This window comes from Sander vitreus, chromosome 7, assembly GCF_031162955.1.
Source record: "Sander vitreus isolate 19-12246 chromosome 7, sanVit1, whole genome shotgun sequence".
Lineage (NCBI taxonomy): Eukaryota > Metazoa > Chordata > Actinopteri > Perciformes > Percidae > Sander > Sander vitreus.
The window spans coordinates 7,649,978-7,664,927 of record NC_135861.1 but is presented as its reverse complement, the minus strand read 5'-3'; the positions used below and the strand labels follow the sequence as shown (position 1 = coordinate 7,664,927).

The 14,950-nt window shown below is 38.9% G+C and overlaps 1 protein-coding gene across 1 annotated transcript in view; it reads right to left on the bottom strand.

The window, feature by feature from the left end:
- The window catches only part of vstm2la (V-set and transmembrane domain containing 2 like a), a 47,908-nt gene that overhangs the window by 1,863 nt on the left and 31,095 nt on the right, over positions 1–14,950 (bottom strand). Inside the window, exons 2-3 of the mRNA XM_078253910.1 lie at positions 1,163–1,332; positions 713–757 (exon numbers count right to left, since the gene is read on the bottom strand). Coding sequence (XP_078110036.1) covers positions 713–757; positions 1,163–1,332 — 215 coding nt within the window. The remainder of the gene's footprint in view (positions 1–712; positions 758–1,162; positions 1,333–14,950) is intronic.

Genomic DNA, 14,950 nt, shown 5'->3' with positions numbered 1-14,950 from the left:
TGTGTTTGTCTCTGCACTACACATCTTTGCATATATATATATTTTTTTACTTTAAATGCCATTTTATTTATTTGTTGCTCATTTTGGTAATTTTAAAGTCGGTGGAGAGATATTGAGCGAGAGGAATATGTGTGGAGGTAACGTGCAGTAGTTCCATAATTCTGCTCATATCTGCAAGCAATTATAAGGAAAAAGTCAAAATTTTGAGTCACATTGTGCTGTCTTCCTTAGTAAAAGGCCCTCCCTGCTTGTTTTGAGAAAACTGTTCGCCTGAGTGAGTACCTTAAAGTCTCTATGGATACCGGAGGAGAAATAAAAAGTTCTGCTGACTTCCCAGCCTGTCCCCTTCACTGTTTATTATTTGGATTTGGTGTTGCAGTCATAAAGATGCAGAAGCCTTTGTAAGAATCTGAAGATGATGCATCGCAAGCCATGCCCACCAGTGCCGCCTGCTCTTTGGCTAACACTGTGATTCTACAAACCCATCAAGGATGAAGTGAACATGTTGATGTGTGGTCTGGGGTGTTTACTGCACTAAGAGCTGCAATGAGTGAAAATCAGTTTCTTGTGTGTAATAAAGCACAAGTACAACATCTGCGGATCATCCAGAGCAAGACGTTTTAATTCATGAGGGTGCCTTATTTTATCATGTAACATCAAGGCAAACAGAAGGCTTTTCTCAGATAATGACAGCAGAAAGTGGTTAACTCACACTTATCTTTGTAGCATCCTTTGGCATCTTCTCCTCAGGAGCCACCTAGAAAAAAACAAAATTCATTATTAATTCATTATAACAGTTAGATTTGGGGATATAAACATAAAATGGGAATATATTAGTGTTCTGTTAACTAATAGATAAATCATTAATCCATGCAGGTAATATATGTCACGAGATAACATTGTGCTTGATTAACTGATCTGTGATTCTCCCAAGTTTAGTTTTTAAGTGTCATGTATTCCTCAGGATTGATGTTTATCTTTTCTATTAAAGCTAGGAATGATGTCCAAAACTATATTTTAAAAAGTTATTAAAGTTTGTAAATACCCTTTAAGCTAAAGCCTGAAATAGAGGCTGCTGGTGGATAGAGTTTATTTACAGCTGTTGCATTATAGTTAATTATTTCCTATCAGAAGGCAGTCAGAGATCCTGTTATAAACCTACTTCATTGGTTGTCCAGGGCTGTCTGTCTGTCCAGTCCAGGTGGTTCCTGATGTACCACCACTGGATCTCCAGTGAATACGAGGGCGTTCCCGCCCCTCTGAAGGAGCAGGCCATCTCCACGTCCTGACCTCTTTGAGCACTCATATCATGAGGCACCTCTGTGAACATGGCTGGACAGACACAGAAGAAAATACAGTTGAAAAATGGTGTATGGCATTCAGTGCCGGTAGAAGAGCGAGAGTATAAAGTTGATGCCCTATAGCAGTTTTACCAGAACAATTCATTGAAAGCGGATATTTTTGGGTTTAGTAGACACACACACACACACACACATATTATTAATAATAAATGTATTTTTGTTATTATAAATACACAAACACACAATATACTGTATCAATAATTAAAATAAATCAATTGTTCATATTACTGTCTGTAATTGTAATTTTTCTGTCTGAAAAGTGTGGTGTCATGGGAGAGCAGCAGCCGGTCCTTCCGGCTGTATCAAGCCTTGCCCTGGCTTTGATTATTAATTAGCACGGTGCAGCACGGTGGCCCAATGGTTATCACTGTGACCTCACAGCAAGAAGATACAGGGTTTGAACCTTTCTGTTTGGAGTTTGCATGTTCTCTGTGTTTGCTCCGGGTGCTCCGGTTTCCCCCACCACTTAATTGAAAGCTGCTTTGGATAAAAGCGTTTATTATCACACCTGTGACACCTTGCTACTGAGATTAACTGAAAGAGCCCTGGTCTTGTCATTTGGAGGTTCACAGAGCCAAATGTACTGTATAAGTAATATTGCTTAAATGTAAAAAATAGACTCTAAAAGTATATCTACATTTTGACGTCTAAATGGTCTATGAGAAATAAGAATTGTGGCCGTTAGAGCAAGTTAAAGAGAACGTTTTAAGACGATGTTCTCTCTCCTCTGCACTGTAGCTGTGACATCACCCACACTAAGCAGCCCTTACTTTATTAAAAAGACACGTCTTTTTAATAAAGTCACTAAAATGACAAAAAAAAATCTCAATCTATTAGTAATAAGGAGACAGTATAGTGTCAAATGCTGCACTGAGGTCAGGAGTACAAACACTGAGCAGTCATCTGCATCTGCATTCATAAAGATCCCTTTTCAGTGCTAAATTTATACATGGTCTAGAGCAAAATGATCAATACATTTTAACAAGGCTGGGGCTGCAAAAATCATGTCAAATACATACAATACTGTATATGTTTGTTCCTGATGAGAAGTTGCATTATTTGTGTTTGTTTATGCATTATTTGTATTATACACAATAAGTGATGCTGGCTTGGTTTCAAATGTCATAAAAAAACATTTTTAAACACTAATGTAGTGGTCAGGAGAAAATGTTCTGACAACATAACAAGACAACTAAGATTCTAAGTCACCTTTACCCCTCCTCTATTGCCTTCCATTGTAAACGCTCCACTGAAACCCAGAATAAATGTCTTTTAAGGTTAGTAGCTAGTGATCCACCACACAAGAAATTACTAGCTTGATATAACTCCTCATGAAAATAATAGAACTGCATTTTCAATACTGTGACTGTTACACTTTACTTGAAGGTATCTACATAAGAGTGACATGACACTGTCATGAACGTGTCATAAACATTATAAACAAGTCATAAACGTTTATGACATAACGCTTCTTTTAGTAAGTGTCATTCGGTTTTTGTCATGACAAGTTATGGTTATGGTTAGGGTTAGGGTTCATGTGTCATGACTGTGTTCATGACAGTGTCATGTGTTCATGACACTGTCATGTCACTGTCACTGTCATGTCACTCTTATGTAGATAAAGTGTTACCCAATGTTTTCCAATCATGTGGGAATTCACCTTATACTCGCAGATCTGTTGTGTTTTCCCTTTGGGGAAATCCTCTATCACAAATGAAGGTTTTATTCCCATCTGAGATCAGGGCCCAAGTGATGGAAGGAAAACCAACTATTTAAGGTTACTGAAGTGTATCTGCCATTCTGAGCTGTTTCCTGACAGAAGAGTGACACTTCAGAGGATTATGTGTGTTTTTAATTATGCAGCTCTTCCTTCTGCAAACTTTAACATTTCTTAACTTTTTTGCTCCTGCTCATAGATTTGTATGGCTTATTCAGTCAATAAGAATAAGTCAAACCTGCACCCACTAAGTGCCGCTCATAGATTAACCTCGGCTGTTCAACCACTGAGGCTGCGCTATGGATCTGTCATGTATTACGAGAGCAGTACAAGCCTCAAGTCATACATCCCTCTTGTAAATTGATCAAATCTGCTTGTATTTTTCATTTGTGAAACCTGAAACGCACCAGGTATCGATTTGACATTACACAACCGGAGCCAGCAACAATGCCCACAGCCCCTCTCTGGCTGATAATATTCAAAGCTGGCACATAAAAACTGCTGTGTAAGAGATAAAGCCTCTGAAGTTGCTCTCAGCAATGAAAATCTGTCTTTTCCCATTTAGTCCACAACGCAAAATCCATGTACATTTCCGAACTGATGCTTCACACATTTGGAGACCACAGGAAAATGTGATAGTCATCACTAGTCTATTATAATGTAAGAGAGATAACACTCACTGAGCAATTTACAAAATCCGCACAGCAAATGCTAATCTGATCATATATACAACAGCTTTTACTGTATAAATTGGGAAAAATTAAAAGAACCTTACATTACCACTTTAAATTATTAATTATTAATATAATTACTTCTCCTGTTCTCTATATTCCATTGATTCTGGTGTGACAATGACTCACACGTGTGGCTATCTAATGCTGTATCTCTTAGTAATAGTCATCTCTAAGCTCCACACTGTCATTCTTGAGGACATAAAAGGCTGCGATGAGTTGGGTCTGCTCACCCTAAAGCGTTATCATTATCTCCAAGATAAACAGTGGAAGGCTCGCGGGCGATTGCTGCAAATCAGTGCTCGAAAGCTACAGTACGGCCACGTCAACCCATTTACCACGGGAGGAAGGGGAGCTGGACGGAGAAATTAATAAGAGAGAAAGTGTTCACGAGATTGAGAAAAAGAGACTGTGTGTGTGTTTGTGCAATGAGCGAGAAAATAAATCATCAGCAGAGATTGAATTAATGAGCGGGTGTTTATGAGAGCCTCTGTGTGTTTGTGAGAGACTAATATATCACCAGGGTAAGGGAGGAATTAATATGAGGCTGTGCGTGTGACAGAGAGAGAGAGTGGCAGAAGAAGAGGAGGAAGGCGGAGGACAATGTGTAAGGTAGCAGATAGCTGTGGGCGGGGGCTGCGGGGACGCCTGTTATTGTTTATTTCTTTGACAAATGGAATGTGGTAATTACAGCCGTGATAAAACGGGCAGGAGGTGTTTCTTTTTGGCTTGGTATTACTCCAGTTTACCTAAACCTCCACCTTACTCCATCAAATAGCTTGTTAGTTACTCCAAAAGTGGTATACTGTACACAAAGCACACACGTTTGGCTTAATGAGTGGGTGGGCAATATTTGTGGCAACAGACTGACAAATCAATGCACTATAGACTGAACATTGTGTCTTGTCAGACACTGGCGTGACTAATAACTTTAAAGCTCTACTAATCAATATTTTTTATAATAACACTCAATCAAATGATTCTGTGTAATAAGAAAGGAGTCAGTCGTAGTGATGAACCCACAGAGAATTGTTACCTGACTTTTTCAGAGTTGTGAGTCACATATATATATATATATATATATATATATATATATATATATATATATATATATATATATATATATATATATATATATACCAGGGCCCCCAGCATGTATGTCCCTTAGAATAATTTGACATAGCCTATTGTTTCTTAGTTATGTGGAAGCACAACACAAGAGAAATGTATTAGAAATATATTATACATTTATTAAACATATTTGCAGATTTTAAGAGTTATAGATTTAATAGATTAGAACCTATCAACTATTATTAACAAATAAAATATAATTTGTTTAACTATGAAGTCTTTTGTAATATCATAATTTAAATGAATGAATATGAAACTTTTTTACGTATCCCCCGACAGAGTGCCTCCCACTTTGAGAATCACTGCTTTAAACAACTCCAAATCCTCTATACGTCACATTTTCTGTATTTAAAAACGTATAGAAACAGAAAACAACACATTTTGGTGTAACAAGTCAGCTTAGCGATTCGCTCAAACTCTAAGCAAAAATAGTTGACTCCTGAATGTGGCTAACATTAGCAACCCCCCTAAGAACATCAAACGTTGCATTGCTCCTTGTTGGGTTGAGGCTAACTGTCTAAATTATAATCCCTCACACTACTTGTAACTGAAAATATGACATTACTGTAACACGTTACTAAATTAAGCTAAGTATTGTGTTACTGCCCAACACTGCTGACAACCAAAGCTAATGTTAATTTATCAGGACACTAGAATGTTTCAATGCATGATTAATCAACAATGACCTTCCCATTGGAAAAAAACCCTGGTAATTGTGGCCGGCAGTTTGTACTCATGAAGAGCTTTAGATTTCTACTCCATGTGTACGGTTAAAATGTAACCTCAGACATAAAAAAGAGAGAATTAATTTAAAGAATACATTTAAACTCTTACTTGATCAAATAAAAAATAATGTACAGGTTTCACTGTTTCTGTGGTTGGGGGTGGAACCTGTATTATGATGCTGATAAATAAATAACCTGTGTGAAAGCCTTATTGTAATGTTACAAAACCCTACCCCTGCACCACTGCAATAATGGTTGGAGAATTGGTTGCTTTGGTATAATATTAAAATGTCACTGATGATGTTGCACCTTACTACTGATAGCCCACTGGTGCTAATGATACTGCACTTTACTATTTTATAATGTAGAGATATTTGGTGTTGTGTATTGTTGTCGTGGGTGGGGGAGGCAGGGTTTAGTGGTCCTGTTGTTGTCTGTTGTCTGTGGTCTGTTGTCTGTTGTCTGTCTGTCTATCTGATGAGCTGTATGGTGCAAGATGAATTTCCGAAAGGATCAATAAATGTCTATCTGTAAATCTATCTATCTATTAAATGCTGACACAAATTATTATTATTATGACACAAAACTAGTGCACAATGTAGCAAAACTACTAAACCGATCTAAATAAAGATAACATCATAAAAGAGACATATTATTCTAATGTTATTTGTTGGCCTAATTATGATCATTGACTGGAGGCCATGACATAATGTACCCTTCTTTCTATGAGACAAGTTGATAATGAACATATGCTTACTTACATTTGTATTTGTTGCAAAATATAGATTCTGCCTGCTGCAAGATCGGGCAGCCAGCGGCATCAGCCTCTGAATGTCAATGCTGTTCAGTGTGTGAGATGGCTGGTGGTGCATCGGGCCGAACACAGTACTCTCAAAAGCATTTCACCGTCTTAAAATGGCTTCATAATAACAGCTAAGGAAGTGGCAAGAGTGTAGCGTGACTCACTCGCTATTGTAATTGTTTGTATGGGCATCCTCTATTACACTCGGAGAAAGAGAAGGGTATGTGTTGTTCAATTACACTTCTGCTAAATATAATTGCAACACTAATTTAGCTAATATCCCCTAATGAATAGCCTCTATATATTTAAATGTGAATACATTGGTGGTTACAGCTTCACTCAAACTGCAGGAGGTAAAATCTGCTGTGTTTGCATCTTTTCTAAGAGTGCTAAATGGCTAAAAGGAAAATTGAACAGTGGCATCAGCCTCTGAATCTGACTGCTGTTCATTATGTGTAGCTGTACATTTGAAGAGGATTGAATACTAATGGAGCCAGAAGATTGATCTTTTAATGTCTTGATAGAACTTACAGCCCATTGAAATGCTCGAGAAACTACAGAAAACCTAGGGTATGACTGGAAGAAAAGAAAACATAAGGGAATTCACCCTACTTATGCTCTTCTCCACTGGGAGGTCAGGTTCAGCAAGAACAGCAGCCATGGACCTGGCAGGAGTTTCATCTTTTTCAAGGACTCTACAGTACAGATGATGCAATCAAATCTGCAGCCACATACGTTCAAGAAGCTTTCCATAAGCACTCTGGCTACTTATAACCATGTCATTTATTCCTTTAGATTTAAAATAAAGTTTTGAAATCCTTGTTGGAAGAAAGGTATACCCCTTGTATCATAAGTGTATGGAGTTTTCAGCAGTACGGGCTTCGCATTTGCCATATGTTATCATTTCAGAGACTTTTCCCTTTGATACAAAACAGAACATTGCTGTTTGCAGCTGATGCCCTAGCAATTTAGACAGTGTCTACAGTAAATAACTAATTACTAGTATATTTCTTTATTTATCTAGTACCTCAGTGACAAAGAGAGCCAGGCCTTTATTTGGAACATTATTATATTAGAGACAGGCATTTATTTTTTATTTCCTCTGTTTCCCAGTTAAAGTGCTCATATTATGCTTTTTGGCCTTTCCCCTTTCCTTTATTGTGTTATACATCTTTTTGTGCACGTTATAGGTTTACAAAATGAAAAACCTCAAAGTCCACCCCAAAGGGACTTACCATCTTCCAGAGAAAGCACTGTTCACAAACTGCTCCAAACAGCTCTATTGTAGTCCAGCCATTACTTCTGTGACGAACGTCTTTGTAACACACGTTATAACGCTCGCCTAGCTGCTAGCGTGGCATGCCCTCATACTCTCCAACTGACTAGCTAGCAGTGCTTACCTAGGTACTGCGCATGTGCGACTCCCAACAAAGATGGGATACAAGTGTGATGCCTCACTCGGTAGCTAAAACAGAGAGCTCATCACACAGGGTGAAAAGAGGAGCTGCAGCAATGTGCAGTACAACAAATATATGGTGTTTTTTGAAAATCAAACCACATAAACCTTTTCTGGTACGACCTCTAAATACAATCATGAACCTGAAAATATGAATAATATGAGCACTTTAAGAGAAAGTGCTGTGGAAATGGACATTATACTGGATTTACCATGCAAGATGTAGCAGGCTACAGGTAACTTCACAGGCCTTTAGCAACCCGCCATTGTGTGTTACCCCTGGCTATTATTTGAGTTCTGACTTTTATAAGAGGCCTTCCATCCATCCATTATCTTTAACCGCTTATCCTATTCTGGGTCACGGAGGGCAGGAGTCGATCCCAGCTCATTTTTGGCAAGAGGCAGGCTACACCCTGGACAGGTCACCAGACTATCACAGGGCTGATACATAGAGACAGAACCACATAAACATAGACAACCACTCACGCTCACATTCAAACCTAGGGTAATTTAGAGTCAACATAACCTAACACCTGCACGTCTTTGGACTGTAGGAGGAAGCCGGAGAACCCAGAACAAAACCTAGTCTAACATGGGGACAACATGCACAGAAGTGCCCGATCCGGCCAGCGCTTTTGAACCCGCTGAATGTGTTGATATATTTTTCTGCATGTGTATGTTTTTGTGCATCCACTTAACACAAGGACATGTACATGCATGTGTGTGTGTGTGTGTGTGTGTGTGTGTGTGTGTGTGTGTGTGTGTGTGTGTGTGTGTGTGTGTGTGTGTGTGTGTGTGTGTGTGTGTGTGTGTGTGTGTGTGTGTGTGTGTGTGTGTGTGTGTGTGTGTGGACCTTCACCACCCTTGGCTCTGCCAGCTCCCCCACTTGAGCTCACTTTCCTGCTGTTTTGGCCCAAATCCCAGCTGCTGGCCTGCCTGCGCAGGTCAAACATTGTTTTTCCTCTTAATCAAATGAAAAAGGTTAAAAGGAGAACATGGCTTCCTGAGCCAGAGGGTTCAGCCAGAACACCAAGGACGAGTCGTTTTTTCTCCCTGTAATTCAACACAACAAAAGGTGCCACCTCTGCGCAAGAAATGATTACCAGAACTCAACGATTACTTCCTCACAAAAACACAACGGGTACAGAGTTCAGAATAACAATGATGCCTTTGTAGAACAAAGCTGTTTGAGGTGAATGTGCTTTAAGTATCTCTTGTTTCGCCACACATATCTGAGAGACACATCAGGCGATGAAGAGGCTCACTTAATCACTCAAGAGATTGCAAACAATATCTGAATAGAAGTGTACTGAATAACACAATATAGCAGTAGGTAATATTAAAGGATTGGCTAATCAGTGTATTGTAATCACAGAACAGTACATGAAGAAGCAGCATTTCTCTGTGCAGTACAGTATCAGCTCTCAAACCCCAGTATTTACTCTCCATCACAATCAGGAATAATACAGGCACATATACATCTGGCTTCTCATGCAGCAGGGGCTTTATTTTGCTCTGTAGGACCACATTAGTTGTCTGGATCAGAGCTCCCAGTATGACCAATAAGAAATGCAGGACTAGAGCTGGGGCTATTTATGTCCTCTGTGCTATGCATAAAAAACATGCAGCCTGTGAGGTGCTGTACAAATTCTTATTTTTTCATTGGCAACAGTGAAACAAAGGAGCAAGTGCAACATCTGAAACAGATATAAATAATCAACATTTTGTGGAGATGAGTTAAATATCTCTATCAATAATTGATTGAGGTTGCTTTCATACCACAATACAGACTTACACATCCACCATACAGCAAACAAAGATGGCCTATTTATCTCTTTATCTGTTGTCTTACCCTCAACATGCTGTTCTGTGTGAGTTCATCTTCACTCTGTATTTGCTGTATTTTTTATCTTCACCATATTTTCTGCTGCGGGAACTCAAATCCCTGTGGGTTTTATTAAAATGGCATCTCATCTAATTGTACTATTGTATTGTATATACAGTCTGAACATATTGAAAGGAAATATAGATAGAGTACATTTTGCATACCTTTGCTAATGCCCATGTACATTGCTCTTACACGTACAGTATACACAAACGGAAGCACACATTAATGGGCCTATATATACACTGTAGACATACTTTGCTTCCAGTCATAGACAATTAAAAAGCTGCTTGGACCGGATGAAATGTGTAGGTTGTAAAATAAATCATATAAATCAGAAAAGATAAGAGAAAAAAGTGCCATGTGAAACAAAGTGAGAGCAAGAGCAAGTAAAAGAGGATTGACACTGAGTCAGTGGAGGAGCTGACATTTTAGATAAAGAGAGCTAATATTTAGAGAGCTAATATGTTGATGACAGACCATAGTCTGGAAATGAATAGACACTTTTGGTGTCCTTTAACTGCTTCCTTTAACTGCAGCCACAGTATGCTACGGTGTGATATACATATATATATATATATATATATATATATATATATATATATATATATATACATACATATATATATATATATATATATATATATATATATATATACATACAGAGGGGCAAATTCACAAACAATGGATTACGGCCGCTGATAGCACCATGAATGCGCATCACTTGCAACTGCTATCTCCCCCGTCTTAAGGTTCACAAAAGAAATTGTGCTAATAATATTACAGCACAAACACGCCTATAAAGTTTTGCAGCTGAGTGCAATTTGCCCTTTTTTGTGTCTGATTGCAATTATCCATGTGGCAAAGTATAAATGTTGCTTTTCCCGCCAAGGACAGAATAGGCAGAGCAGAGAGAAGAAGAAAAATGACATTTTTAGACTGTAAGCTACAGGTCCTGACTGCTGAGGTGCAGTGGCATTCATCAAAACATTTTTTCAGATAGATTCATATTCCAGTCTGTCAGTGCTTTTGGTGTTTTCAAAACGCACACCTTCAGACTGTAAAAGAAGATAGCATCATTTGAAGCAGAGGAGGGAATTTCTTATAAATGGCTTCAGTTATCACCAACTCTTTGGAGAGGCTAATAATTTTACTATAACGGCGTGTGGCTATTAGCACTGACCTTTGTGAATTGAACAATGAATTGTGTTTTTGCAGTGAGGCTCTTATGCATAGAAAGGGGCCAATTTTGCACCAAGACAATATTTGTTGGCAGCATGGTTTCTCTTGGTCTTCTTTGTGCAGGTTTAGTGGCCGCAAAAGCTGTGCATTCCTTTTTTGAATTTTTGTGTGTATCAAGAACAAAGGCATAGACAATATGAAACTAAATTTAAAGCTGCACTAATCATGTTTTAATATGTATTTTAATATGTTAAATGTATTAAATGAGTCTGTGACATGAAAGTGGTCACTTATAGTATCAAAACCACAGAGAATAACGAGCCTATTCTGCAGTTTACCTCAGCTCTATAAAGTTTTTTAGTCTATTTTAGATCTTTGTTTTGGTTTTATGGACCAAATCTTTGTTGGGTGCCTCCAGATGCAGCAGGCAGCTTTTTTAGCAAAAGAAGCACTAATAAACTCACTGTACAATGTGTGTCTGCTGTTTGGTTCTGGGCAAATAAAGTTGCAGCCAGAAACACGACTCCAAACTAATACTAATGTTGCTCTGTGTCTGCTGGATGTTTAAAAAGGCAGTTGTTTGCTAATCTGTTCACCACAATTATTTTACAGGACTATTCAACAATATATGTTTTATGAAAAAAAAAATATCACACGTGTGTTCTAACAACAGAGTGAAATTTTTTTTATTGAAATTAATCTTATACATAATTAACGGTGCCTGAACCGATACTTTTTAAGAAAGTAAAAAAAGAAAACAAAAAAAAAAGGGTACTAAACAACAGTTGGTGACATTAAAGAACGGCTTGTTTATTGCTAAGGCCATATGGTTAAAATGAAATGATTTAATAATAATAATAATGTATAACAATAACAATAACTTATTTCACTAGTAAATTGCTGTTGAACGACAAAAACAACAACCAGATAGGAAAAGGACATTTACAATAACTTCAAATGCACCACGAGGGTGTAGTTTACCAGTTTCTTTGAACGCACCGGCTGTATTGTTTTTTTTTTTTTTTTTTTTCACCGTCTGTGTTGTTTCTCCGACGGCAGCTGCAGATTGTTAATACTGGTGTTGAATCGTCTACAGTAAAACACAGTCAAACTTTACACCGTTTAGCGTTAGCTGTCAGCATTTTAACCGTGTTTAATCCAGCTACTAGCTAGCAGTAGGCTAACGTTAGCTGCTATTGAGTATAGTGTTAACTAGCGTCACATGCAGCGGTGTTCGTGTTTCCTGTAACGTCTGTTTCAGAGCAGCAGAGAGAAGCGCAGACATATCAGTGGCACCAGATTTCCGTCTGCAAACGTCAATATGGAATGGATTCATCTGCGTTAATTTTTTTAACGCGTTATTTTTTCTCAGATTAATTAATCGAAATTAACGCGTTGTTTTGACAGCCCTAATAAAAAGTATACATTATTAAAATTAAAATTAATGTAGCCATAGGACGAACTTTAATCTGAATGAACTCTATTATGAAGGAACTCTCAGCAGGTTAAGACACACAGTAGTAATTTCTGACACATTTGACCCGTCTCTGCAAAACCACATCCATCATCCTACTATACTGTACTGTCTCTCTGCTTCTCCCTATACTCATTTCCATCCAGACTCGCCAGGCAGCTCCTCAGAAATAATTAGCGCCTAACGAGTCTCTCACACGGCCTTATAACAAGCTTCACACTCTAATAATGAGCCTCTACACAGTTCTGTGGTAAACAGCTGCCATCAGTTACACAGATAACCTGTCGGAAGCCTTCAGCCCGAGCAAACCCAAAGACAAACCAGCCTGAGCAAGCAGAATCCGTGGGATTGTTTTGTCTCTTTGGAACACGTTTGGCTTTGCTTTTTGAAGATTCGCTAATGAGAAACCACAGATGAATTCAAATTAGAAAGGCACAGTTGGAATTTGCTGTGCCTATTGCCTATTCATAGGTCTACAATTCTTCACAACTTTAATCAGCAGTCCAAACAACACAATGAAATAATGTGTTTCCACAGCACAATGAATGTAAAATAGTTTTGGGGGTTGGGGAATTGAGAGATGCCGTTTCAAAACATTATGAAAAACAGACCAGTTTTTTTCCTCCAAAGCTAACTGTCTAGCCTGTCTAACACTTGGACGTGGAACAGCACTTAATCCTAGCCATTCTGTTATTTGTCATGGCGTTAACACGGTTTTTCAAGTGGTGAAGATAATCTGACCAGTTTGAGAGACACATTTGAGAAGATATAGAGCATTTTCTTTGTAAATATAGAAAATGTATTCTCATTTATGAAGGATTAACTGGTTTCTGTGTTTAAACATGATCGCAGTTGACAGTGATGTAACGTATACCTGCCATCTATCGTTATAAATCTCTTTCTGTTCATGCTTCACCTTGAAAAACACCCAGAAATGTGTCCTACTGTCACCAAGAGACAACAGTATTTTCAGAAAAATCTGCTCTTAGAAGTTACTGAAAAGGACATACACACATCATGGTGAGGTGTGTAATGATTTTTACAAGCCTCGATGAAAATGCCCCGCGGGGTGTGTATGGGCCTAGCTGAGCTAACCAGCCATAAAATAATGATGGATGATACGAAGGTTTAAATGACCGTGTGTAAATGCCACCGTGTTTATGAGCCGTTTCTTGGTGTTCATGAGGGTTTGTAAAAGGCACACTGCTTGGATACTGAGGGCCTAATTTACTAACACTAGCGCAGTTTGCGCTGCGTCTGTTTATGCGAGTTCGGTAATAGCGCACGCTATGCTTCCACATTTTGCGTAGTATTTATCAAACCTGACACCCATCAGGCAATCAGCGCATACTACGCCCTCCATTAGCGTGCCTCTAAAAGAGCAAACAATGGGCCCCTATGTATCTATCATGGATCTTCCTACGGGAAAAAGAAAGTGCAAGCTTAAATTTAGTGAAGAAGAAATTAACATCTTAGTGCATGAAGTAACAGCAAACCTGAACATATTACAGGGCAGAACATCCACACCCTCAGAAAAAAATTCAATTTGGATTGCCATAACAAATAAAATCAACTCTTCATCATCTACACGGAGAGTAGTGGAGGAGGTAAAAAAAATGGTGGCAAGACATAAAGCGCAGAACAAAAGAGAAGGTTGCATACAACCGGGCACAATCGAGGAGAACCGGTTCAGGTCCACCAGAAATAGACACGCTAACTACTGCTGAAGAGGTGGTGCAGCAAACACTCGTTGCCGAACAGGTGGAAGGTGTGGACGGCATAGATACTGCTGAGATCTCTGTAGAGAATGAAGATATGTGTGGTTGGTTATGATACTGGTGTGTGGCGTTGGGTATATATGCATATGTTTAGCCTATATCATTAATATGTCAACCCAACCGATGGGGTTAAGTAATTAAAGAGTGTTATATAGTTAAATAATTGCAAAATTGCTTATCAAAAATGGAACAGACATGGAGCCGTTTTTCTTTTTTTGTGCCAAGTGTATTTGATGCTATGTTTGGAACTTGTCTTTTCACAGCGTTTGGGGAACCACTTGAACCACCTGGCCTGTCTCAGCCTCCTGTGCAACCTGCCTCGTCTCAGCGTCCTGCACGCAGGATAGATGATATTGATTGCTGTTGACTGAGCAATGCGCCCAGACAAAGGCCCTTCAACATATATCTGGTAATGTGCAGCAGATGAACCGTGAAATGAGACGGAATAACGGGCAGGTAAAGGAACTGGTTAGTGCAATGAATGGATTGGCCAGGGCAGTAACCAGATTATGTCGCCACCAGCAACAGACCAACGACTGCCTAAGGACCATTTCTGCAGGCATGGTCGGTGGTCTGCAGGGGACCTCTGGCGTCTTATCCACACCTGCAGCATCCACATGTGCAGCCTCCACATCTGCGCCACCTAAACCTGTGCCATCCACCCCAGTGACACCTGAGCCTCTTCCAGTCACATCTACGCCCACACGT